This window comes from Schistocerca nitens, chromosome 8 (assembly GCF_023898315.1).
Source record: "Schistocerca nitens isolate TAMUIC-IGC-003100 chromosome 8, iqSchNite1.1, whole genome shotgun sequence".
In the NCBI taxonomy this organism is placed as follows: domain Eukaryota; kingdom Metazoa; phylum Arthropoda; class Insecta; order Orthoptera; family Acrididae; genus Schistocerca; species Schistocerca nitens.
This window is the reverse complement of record NC_064621.1, coordinates 121,386,968-121,399,166: the sequence shown is the minus strand read 5'-3', so window position 1 is coordinate 121,399,166 and position 12,199 is coordinate 121,386,968. Positions and strand designations below refer to the sequence as shown.

General features: G+C 37.3%; 1 protein-coding gene across 3 annotated transcripts in view; it reads left to right on the top strand.

The window, feature by feature from the left end:
- LOC126199185 (gamma-butyrobetaine dioxygenase-like) overlaps positions 1-12,199 on the top strand; it is an 80,829-nt gene that overhangs the window by 1,532 nt on the left and 67,098 nt on the right. For all 3 annotated transcript variants that reach the window (XM_049935964.1, XM_049935963.1, XM_049935962.1), the window contains exons 2-6: positions 8,019-8,133; positions 8,211-8,344; positions 8,669-8,850; positions 9,157-9,385; positions 9,509-9,697. In XM_049935964.1, the coding sequence (XP_049791921.1) occupies positions 8,043-8,133; positions 8,211-8,344; positions 8,669-8,850; positions 9,157-9,385; positions 9,509-9,697 (825 nt within the window). In that variant the 5' untranslated portion in view covers positions 8,019-8,042. The remainder of the gene's footprint in view (positions 1-8,018; positions 8,134-8,210; positions 8,345-8,668; positions 8,851-9,156; positions 9,386-9,508; positions 9,698-12,199) is intronic.

Here is a 12,199-nt window from a genome sequence, read left to right as displayed (position 1 = left end):
ACAAAAATTATTTCTACTTCTATTATTGCAGTTGTTAAATGTTCAGAAATGTAAAATTTTGCACTTCAGAAAACAGAAAAATGTAGTATCACTGTCGGAATCAACTGACTCTTACAAATACATGTGTGTAACACTTTGTAGGGATATGAAACGGAATGATCACATAGGTTCAGTCATGTTAAACAGTTGGTAGACTTTGATTTATTGGTAGAATACTGGTGGAGTGCAATCAGTCTACAAAGGAGATTGCTTACAAATCACTCGTGCAACTGGTTCTAGGACATTGCTCAAGAGTGTGGGACTCATATCAGATAGGACTAACAGAGATGTTGAATGTATATAGAGAAGGGCAGCATGAATGGTCACAGGTTTGTTTAATCTGTGGGAGAGAGAGACAGACATACTGAAGGAACTGATGTGGAAGACTCTTGAAGACAGACGTAAACTAAGTCTGTTTATAAGTTTCAAGCACTGGCTTTAAATGATTACTCTAGGAATGTACTACAACCCCCTATGTATCACTCACATACACATTATGAGGATAAGATTAGAATAATTACTGTGTGTACAGATGCATTCAAACATTCATTCTTTCCATGCTCCATACATGCATGCAACAGGAAGAAACCTTAATAACTAGTATAATGGGACATACATTCTGCCATGCACCTCAGGGTGGTTTGCAGATTATAGATGTAGATGTAGCAACTATCCTTTTCATAATATTGTTGCATCCATCTTGGATTTTCCACTGTTGATGTAGAGATAAAGACAGGACATTGTTTGATGTTATTACTAAAAAAATCTCTGAAAGTGCTTGACCAATCTACTTCAGATTTTTACCCCTTGCCTTATTAAACATTTATACAGAATAGACTACATATTTTTAATATATAAATGTATGTAATACAGATAGTATACTTGAAGGAAAAACTTTGTTACCAAAAAATTGAAAATTTCATGACCCATTTACTTCAGATTTGTACACAATACTCTAATAAACATTTGTATGGGTATAGACTATACATTTTTAATATATATGAGAAAAGTTGTTAGTAAAAATAATGCAATGATTTAGTTCAGATTTTTACTCGATACACTAATAAATATTCAGACAGTCATAGGCTATATACTTTTTTAAGCAACAATTTACAGGTTTTGTGTTAAAACAGGCTGTAAGAAAGAAAATGTAAACCTGTACTCTACTGTGCTGGCAAAATAGTCAGTTTAATTTTCTTTCTCACTCTCAGTTTTAACTATGATAGGGGGCATTTAAACCACTAAACAGATTGTGTCTCCCTTATATACTCTTTTTCCTTATACATAATTTTAAAGAAAAGTTTTACACAGTACATAACAGTGTGGCGTTTTCTTTTTTTTTTTCTCTGATTCTGTTTTAACAGAAAATGGGAGGGGGGGGGGGGAGGGGGGGGAGGGAAGTATCCAGATAGGACAGGTTGTGAAGGTGCCATTGAACTCAAGCATGTTGTGTTCAAAAGAGTGTGCCACCACTGGGTGGTCATCTCTGCTCTTGATCACAGTTTGGCATTACCCATTCATTCTGGTGAAGAACAGATTGTGGGTGAAGCCCACGTAAAATGCTGTGCAGAAGATGCAGTGTAGTTTGTATGTGGCATAGCTGTTTTCATAGGTAGTCTTGCATCTAACAGGACTAGAGTAGGATGTGCCAGGTGGGTGAATAGGGCAAATCTTCCACCTGTTTCTTTCAAAGGGATTTGCAGGGGTTTGGGAGCACTAATGGCTTAGGGATGGACCAATATGTTGTGTGGTTTGGATGGGTAACAGAAAACCACTTTAGGAAAGGTGGGAATGATCGTGCCATCTGGATCCTTTCCCCTAGCATCGGGTTTTGGAACTAGACAAGTGGGAGTTATCCTTGCAACACATCCTTGGCTCCTGTGATTCTCCTGGCCTGAGTCTCCACTAACCCACTGCTCATCCCCTTCCATTTCACTTTTCCATGTCATTGTCAAGCTAATGCACCCCCCCCCCCCCCCACCTCTCTCTCTCTCTCTCTCTCTCTCTCTCTCTCTCTCTCTCTCTCTCTCTCTCTCTCTTTCAAATTTTGCTTTGGTGTTAGACATTTTATATCACTGGGTAAGTAATCAGAAGTGTTAGTTCCAGCATTGTGCACCTATTTTTGTGCTAAAGATATTGTAGTTGCTCTTCTATGCCACAATCAGTTATCTCAACATTTTGGCATTTGTAAGGTGATTATGGTGATTGGAAGGAGAGGTTGTTATGGTTTTCCACGGAGAAACAATTTCAGGAGACCAAATTCAGCATTTCAGTCTTCTCTGTGTTATCTTCAATTTTGGCGGCAGTATGAATGAATGAATAGAGGATTTTGAACCACATACTGTTTTCACTTAAGACCAAAACATCGTAGGGTTTTTACTCAGGTCAGTTGACAAAATTTTACTTTCAGTCATTGAAATCTTCTCTCATTGCTCTCCTTACACTCATTTTTCCTTCATTCAGCTTTTGTTCATCAGCTAGATTTGGCTTCTGTTCAATCTGCAATGAAGCTCTCTTTGTTTATATACGTGTTTTCTAACATGGCCATTATACCATGGCGGGTGTTTCCCATATCTTTTGACTTTGCTTGAAACATACTTTTCTAAGGCATATTGAATGATGCTTTTGAATTTTGTTCCATTTGTCCTCAGCCTTGAATATTTGATGCTGACAACTCAGATATTCTGCAAAACTCCTGGTCATAGTTGCTAGCACAGCCTTATGATCACTGATACCTTCCTCTACATTAACTGATTTGATAATTTAAGGTCTGTTAGTTGCTAGGTGGTCTATGGAGTTACCTTCATGAGTTGGTTCTCTAATGATCTGTTTAAAGTAATTTTTGGACAAGAGATTCAGAATAATGTCACACGAATCCTAGTCTCTGGCACCAGTTTTTGATAGCATAACTCTTCCAGTGTGTATTTGGCAAGTTGATGTCACCCTCAATTACAATAGCATGAACGGATAAATTAGTAATGATATTCTGCAAGTTCTCTCTGAAGCACTCCACCACTTTAGCTCCTGACTCTGATGGTCTGTAAAAGCATTCAGTTACCATTTTTGATCGGCCTTTGATGCTAAACTTCACCCAAATTAATTCACATTTAGAATCTGCGATAACTTTGCTAGATATTATTGAATTGTTTACTGCAATAAATATGCCACCACCAATGGTGAATAACCTACCCACATGCAAAATATTCCAATCTGAATGTAGGATTTGTCCCATTTAGGTCTACTGTATTTGCTACTTTCAATTCTGTTATTCCGTATTATAGTTTCTCATCCTCTCAATTTGTAACTTCCAGCATATATTTCACTCTGTGATGTGTCTGCTTCACTCTGCAGAACTCCAGAACAAGTTTATGAAGTTGAGAACTGCTTCTGAAAATTGTTCTGCAGTCATTCAATCAGCGCTCTCATTACAAATTGATTGGTATAATGCTTCATTACAAACATTCTCATTAGTGCTACTTTGAAGTAAACCCATTCATTACCATTAAATGTGTGCTAATATCATGAAAAGTTTCAGGAGCATTCTTGCCAGTCAGTCACCACATCCAGTAGCAATCATAGTGATTGTGCTAATTTTCCCTACTGTAGTACTTGCTCATGCCACAACTGGTGGATATAAAGTCTGGCCTGCATCAAACTTTACATTGGATAGTTAACTACAAAAGAATGCACTACTGTAATATGAGGAATCAATATATTCCAATTATAGAACATTTATGCAGCTAGTGTTCCGTATTTTCGATATCATGTGTTTCTGTAGTTTATATCAGCTTGTATCCTCCTGTATAGTTTTGGGTGTCCACTGACTCTGTACATAATGAGAGGACAAATAAATACAGCATTACTACTACCAGCAACATTGCTCCTGCTTCTGCTTCTATGTGACTTATGGAAAGCATACAGTTACTAAAAATTTAATTGTTTTTAATAATAATAATAATAATAATAATAATAGAACACGAAGTGACACACATGTTAGATATAGAAGAAAAATTTCAGCTGACATATATAGAATACAAAGACACAAATACAGACATTAGACCATTCTTGCATAGACCGCCAAATAACCCACAAGTCGAAACAACCATAAAGACTATCAACACAATCATACACAACAAAATAAATGAAAACACAACTATGGAAGAGTTACAACTACTGGTTTATATAGGAGCACTCACTACACTAAATATACACACGAGGCAGAGATCAGAACCAACCAACACACAGAAGAAACCCACAAAACCAGCATGGCAACACAGGCTACAGATCAGAATAGAAAAACTGAGAAAAGACATCGGACAGCTAACACAATTTATAAGAAATGAAATGTCAGAAAAAAAACGAAAAAGGTTAGGTAAAATCTCACAACAAGAAGCGATAGAGCAATTAGATGAAAAGAAGCAGAAATTACAAGCATTGGCCAAACGACTTAGAAGATACAAAAAAAATGAAAATAGAAGGAAACAAAACCAAACATTCAACACAAACCAAAAGAAATTTTACCAGACAATAGATAACACACACATTAAAATAGACAATCCACCAAACATAACAGAAACGGAACACTTCTGGAGCAACATATGGTCAAACCCGGTACAACATAACAGGCATGCACGGTGGATACAAGCAGAAACAGACACATACAAGTTGATACCACAAATGACTGATGTGTTAATTTTGCAACATGAAGTCACCCAAGCAATTAATTCTACTCACAATTGGAAAGCCCCTGGAAAAGATAAAATAGCAAATTTCTGGCTAAAGAAGTTCACCTCAACACATTCACATCTAACTAAATTATTTAACAATATAATAGAGGGAAACATTCCACGTGGGAAAAATATATATCTAAAAATAAAGATGATGTGACTTACCAAACGAAAGTGCTGGCAGGTCGATAGACACACAAACAAACACAAACACACACACAAAATCCAAGCTTTCGCAACAAACTGTTGCCTCATCAGGAAGGAGGGGAAGGAGAGGGAAAGACGAAAGGATGTGGGTTTTAAGGGAGAGGGTAAGGAGTCATTCCAATCCCGGGAACGGAAAGACTTACCTTAGGGGGAAAAAAGGGGAGGTATACACTCGCACACACACACACACACATTTCCATCCACACATATCGACCTGCCAGCGCTTTCGTTCGGTAAGTCACATCATCTTTATTTTTAGATATATAAATTATTTAACAATATGAATATAATAGAAGGAAACATTCCACGTGGGAAAAAATATATCTAAAAACAAAGATGATGTGACTTACCAAACGAAAGCACTGGCACGCCGATAGACACACAAACAAACACAAACATACACACAAAATTCTAGCTTTCGCAACCAACGATTGCCTCGTCAGGAAAGAGGGAAGGAGAGGGAAAGACGAAAGGATTTGGGTTTTAAGGGAGAGGGTAAGGAGTCATTCCAATCCCGGGAGCGGAAAGACTTACCTTAGGGGGAAAAAAGGACGGGTATACACTCGCGCACCCTCTCCCTTAAAACCCAAATCCTTTCGTCTTTCCCTCTCCTTCCCTCTTTCCTGACGAGTCAACCGTTGGTTGCGAAAGCTAGAATTTTTTGTGTATGTTTGTGTTTGTTTGTGTGTCTATCGACGTGCCAGCGCTTTCGTTTGGTAAGTCACATCATCTTTGTTTTTAGATATAAATTATTTAACAGTTAGATTGCAGACCCATACACATTCCCTGATACACTTACACATGGAATAACTTATCTGAAACCTAAAGATCATGCAGACACAGCAAACCCAGCTAAGTATCGCCCCATAACATGCCTACCAACAATATACAAAATATTAACTTCAGTCATTACACAGAAATTATTGACACATACAACACAGAACAAAATTATAAATGAAGAACAAAAAGACTGTTGCAAAGTAGCACGAGGATGTAAAGAGCAACTCATAATAGATGCAGAGGTGACATACTAATCTAAAACTAAACAAAGGTCACTACACTATGCATACATTGATTACCAAAAAGCTTTTGATAGTGTACCCCACTCATGGTTACTACAAATATTGGAAATATACAAAGTAGATCCTAAATTGATACAGTTCCTAAACATAGTAATGAAAAATTGGAAAACCACACATAATATCCAAACAAATTCAAATAATATCACATCACAGCCAATACAGATTAAGCGTGGAATATACTAAGGAGACTCATTAAGTCCTTTCTGATTCTGCCTTGCTCTGAACCCACTATCCAACATGCTAAATAATACAAATTATGGATACAATATTACTGGAACATACCCACACAAAATCACACATTTGCTATACATGGATGATCTAAAACTACTGGCAGCAACAAATCAACAACTCAACCAATTACTAAAGATAACAGAAGTATTCAGCAATGATATAAATATGGCTTTTGGAACAGACAAATGTAAGAAAAATAGCATAGTCAAGGGAAAACACACTAAACAAGAAGATTGTATATTAGATAACCACAGCGAATGCATAGAAGCGATGGAAAAAACAGATGCCTATAAATATCTAGGATACAGACAAAAAATAGGAATACATAATACAAATATTAAAGAAGAACTAAAAGAAAAATATAGACAAAGACTAACAAAAATACTAAAAACAGAATTGACAGCAAGAAACAAGACAAAAGCTATAAATACTTATGCTATACCAATATTGACCTACTCATTTGGAGTAGTGAAATGGAGTAACACAGACCTAGAAGCACTCAATACACTTACACGATCACAATGCCACAAATATAGAATACATCACATACATTCAGCAACAGAAAGATTCACATTAAGCAGAAAGGAAGGAGGAAGGGGATTTATCGATATAAAAAACCTACATTATGGACAGGTAGACAATTTAAGAAAATTCTTTCTAGAATGAGCAGAAACTAGCAAAATACACAAAGCAATCACTCATATAAATACATCGGCTACACCACTGCAATTTCATAACCAGTTCTACAACCCTTTAGATCACATAACATCAACAGATACGAAGAAAGTAAACTGGAAAAAGAAAACACTACATGGCAAGCACCCGTATCATCTAACACAGCCACACATCGATCAAGACGCATCCAACGCATGGCTAAGAAAAGGCAACATATACAGTGAGACGGAAGGATTCATGATTGCAATACAGGATCAAACAATAAACACCAGATATTACAGCAAGCATATTATTAAAGATCCCAATACCACAACAGATAAATGCAGACTTTGCAAACCACAAATAGAAACAGTAGATCACATCACAAGCGGGTGTACAATACTAGCAAATACAGAATACCCCAGAAGACATGACAATGTAGCAAAAATAATACATCAACAGCTTGCCTTACAACATAAACTTATAAAACAATACATTCCCACATACAAGTATGCACCACGAAATGTACTGGAGAATGATGAATACAAATTATACTGGAACAGAACCATTATCACAGATAAAACAACACCACATAACAAACCTGACATCATACTCACCAATAAAAAGAAGAAATTAACACAACTAATCGAAATATCCATACCCAATACAACAAATATAGAAAAGAAAATAGGAGATAAAAATGAAAAATACATGCAACTGGCTGAGGAAGTCAAGGACATGTGGCATCAGGATAAAGTTGACATCATACCAATCATACTATCAACTACAGGAGTCATACCACACAATATGTACCAGTACATCAATGCAATACAGTTACATCCAAACTTATATATACAACTACAGAAATCCGTAATTATTGATACATGTTCAATTACCTGAAAGTTCCTAAATGCAACATAACATATACCGTACAGTTAAAAGGAAGTCACCCTTGATCAAGGTCCGCGTCACTTTCCATTTTTGATCAGACATAACGTCTGAGAAAAGAAAGAAATAATAATAATAATAAATTTTCAGAGCATTAATCAAATGTTATGTAAGACCTTTTCTGTTTCAGCTGATCCTCTGTCTTCTGTAAGATATGGCTGGTAGAAGTCTGTTTAGTGTTCTGAGACAATCCTGCTATGTTACCAGCTTTCACACTCGTTTCATCAGCAGTGGGACATTTAGATGTAAGCAAGAAGACTAATTCTTTACTGAGTGTTCTCCTTTTTAATAATTTGAACTAATGTGGGATCTTTTAAAATAGTGAGGGGAGTCCTTCCAAGTGCAGAAAATTACCAGCAGGGAAATCCAGTTGTAAAAACTGCTTTCCCATCAGGTCACCAGACAATAAAAGTATTGTTTGACAACCACAAAACAGCTGACTTCAAAACTATATGGGTAAGTTCGTTTTTAATGTTCCCCTCCTTCGTCATCTGCTGTTCATGAAGTCAAGTGTGAGTGAGATTCTACTGGTTGTTACGCTCATCACCTTAAACTTTTTTTCTCAGATAGGCTATAATTATCATTAATAACATCAAGATTTTTCTGTAAAAGGTGTGTTTTGTTTAAAATGTAAGCAGGAGAAAGTGTCAAAATCAGCATTTCTCAAATGTGTGCTAGAATGTGAGAAGTCCGACAATTGTCGTGTAACTTCTTTACAATTTCAGAATAGTAGTTTGAGAAATGCTGTAAACATTGGTATTGAGTGAATTCTTGTTTCAGTTAAGAGACAACTGCAAGTGTCCTCTCTGTGTTCACGAGGAGACTCGTCAGAAACTTTTAGACACTCCCTCGTTGGATGTGGGTATTAAGCCCAAGTCTTTGACAGTCACAGACTCTGGAAACCTGGTCATATCCTGGCAGGAAAAAGGGCAAGACCACATTTCAACATATGATTATAGTTGGTATGCATTGCTCCATGTTGACAATATCCCTTGGTTTTATTTTACATTGAATCAAGGGAATTATTATTTTCTTTACCAACTTGTCATTTGTAAAGTGTTATTACAGGTAATGTTACATTACAGACAAAAATTTTGATGGAAAAAGAAATGTTTGCTAGCTTTCATGGTACTGCTGTGTTCTGTTGTTTCAATCTGTGACTTGTTTTCAGGAAATGATTCCATGAGCAGTAAGTTTAGAGAGTACTGGCCTTAATTTTATGGCTTCTGTAATGATTTACGTAGTTACTATGTAACTCTGTTTTATAGGTTATACCGTTATGGGCAGAGTTTCATACATGAAACCTTTGAATCTGAATCTGATGGTCATCACATTTCAAGGCCTTCATTAGTCTTGTGGGACAGAACAGAAATATGGAAAAATTTGCCTGAAATTTCATACAATGAAGTAGTCAGCAGTGAAGGAGGACTGCGTTCGTGGCTTGAAATGTTTTACAAATATGGAATAGCTTTAATGAGAAATGTACCACCAGTGCAGGTACAATTTGTTGTTATTCTCAATAAACTTGAAATTATATTGAAGCAGTTTGGACCACTTGAAACAGAAACTCAAATCTGATTAAAGTTTTGTTGCTTAAGTAAACAAAAATTCTCTTTCCAGGGCCAGCTAGTTGAACTTGTGAAACGATTTGCATATGTGAAAGAGACACAGTATGGCCTGACCTTTGATGTAGTCAACGAGCCTGACCCTCATGCTCATCCTGCATTCAGTGGCTTGTACCTGCACCATCACACTGACATGAACTATAGAGAGAAGAGCCCTGGAATGCAATTATTACACTGTCTGAAAGTAAGCATACTACACAAGATAATTATATTTTTCTATTGTCATTTGAAGAAGATACAGTACATTTTTTGGTAAAATTTGACTGAACATTGTTGACGAACCCATCCCTAATTATTTGTGGGTGGCAGTTATTGTGAACAGTCGTGAGTGGTTTACATGGCAGAGCAACTGTTGAACACAGTAGGTAGTGACGTAGTGAAAATGTAATGCATTTTCAGTTGCGGAAAAAAGAGTTGGCACTGTAAAGCAGCAACAGCCAGTGTGCAAACAGTTCACACTGAGTGAAATAACATAGTGTACTTTCCGGTATGTAGGTATCGTCTGGTTAAAACCTTATTATTTGCAGCCTCATACTGTCCTCGCGCCATGCCACGGATTGTGAGGCCTCTCCCGCCGGTGGTTTGAGTCCTCCCATGGGCATGGGTGTGTGTGTTGTTCTTATCATAAGTTAGTTTAAGGTAGTTTAAGTAGTCTGTAAGTCTAGGGACCGATGACCTCAGCAGTTTGGTCCCTTAGGAATTCACACACATTTGAACATTTGAACTGCCCTCACATTGGATGACCCAACTTGACACTTTGACAAAATTGTGGAAAGTATAACATGTGGGAGGCCCTTTGTAAAATTCAGTCCAGTAACGTATATATATATGAAGACATTCAACTTGTAATAAAGTCACCGTTGTGATGTCAGTTGTGTATGGCTGAGGACATAGTCTAGTGATGTGCATTGGTGAAGGAGGCCTGTAATGGGCCTCACAGGCAGTTTCAAAGCAGCGACAGCTGTCATAATTAGATTAATAGCACCACTATGAATAGGTCCAAAGGAAAGTGTGGGGACCAATCAACATTATACAGTAGGACAGCTTGCTTTCCAAATAACCCAGAGGACTACTTATGTCTGTCCTAACAATTCGACAAACTCTTCTGGGGATTTGAAGCAGACAGATTATTAATAGTATGTTTTTGAGTGTTCTGCCAATGTATAATTTCCATTTCATACACAATATTTCGATGACTGACTCAGCCGATATCTTCAGGTGCTACGAGTTTTGCTTTTATGTATACTCACTGCCTGGGACTGGTCGAATTGTAGACAGTGAGTACACGAAACAGCAAAGCTTGTAGCACCTGACAAAGATGGGTGGGTTGGTTGTCAAAATACTGTGCATAAAATGGAAACAACAACTCTGTAGAACACATGGAAATGCATCGTTAGTCAACAACAATAAGAAAAGCTGAGAGACTGCAGGTTGACTATATCTTAACAAATATTGACAGTGGCACATTAACATAGATGACTTGAATCTGTAATTAAGCAACGATACATTAGTGCCAACAGAGAGGAGTATACCACAAGTAGGGATATCTCTTAAGATTTTCACTGTGAGCAGTGTGTGGCTGACATCAGCTAAAAACATCCAAACTTCTGCTAGTATCAAAAACGTTACTGAAGAGTCTTCTTTCTGAGTTGCAGCAGTGGCAGAGTTCCTCCTTTAAGAGTGAGAGGAAATGATTGTGTTGCATAATTGGCTGTATGTCTTTGTGTTTGATGCAACGACTTGCCATGTTGATGAAAGATGAGATGAAACGATTAACACCCTGTCCCTGAGAGAAGAAATGTCCAACTTGACCAGGAGTGACCTTGGGGCAGTGACATTAACCACTAGACTGCATGCTGCAGACTCTTTAAGAATGGTAACTGTATTTCAAAGTACATCTCATTTTGAAATCAGTTGCCATCATTTAAAAATATATCCAGTATGGAAATACACTTCACACAATCCTCCTACCATGTTATGTGGTTCTCATATGCTGATTCCTTTGGATATAACCTTAAGTATCATTGAATTATATTGCACATTTTCACCAGTTTTGCTGTTGGTCATATGGAATACATCCAAAATTGCAAAGCAGTCACGCACGCAGCTCGAGGGAGGGTGTCCTTACCTGTTCCTTCTATTTCATATTGCTTTACAAAGTTACACTTAGATATTTGATTGACATGATCATGTCAGGCACTACACTACTGATGCTGCATTTGACATTACTGGTTTGTTTTTCCTGCTAGTCTACAATAACTTAGATTTTCATACATCTTGAGATATGTCATTCATTACATCAATTAAAAATTTTGTCCAAGTCATCTTGTATCATCCCTACATTCCCTCAGCGATGACAACTTTCCATACACTACAGCATCACCAGCAAACAGCCACAGATTGCTGCTCACCCTGTCCACCAGATCATTTATGTACAGAGAAAATGACTGAGTCTCATCACATTTCCCTTGGGCACTCTAGAAAATACCCTCAGCCCAGTTGAAAACTCGCCATCGAGGATAACATACTGGAGTCGGTTACTTAAGAAATCTTTGAGCCACTCAGATGCCTGGAAATGCCTGGGAACCTAGTTCTTCATTAACAGTCTACAATGTGGCTGGATGCCAAATGCTTTTTGGAAATCTAGGAATATTGAACCTTCCTCTTGACCTTCATTCGTAGGTCA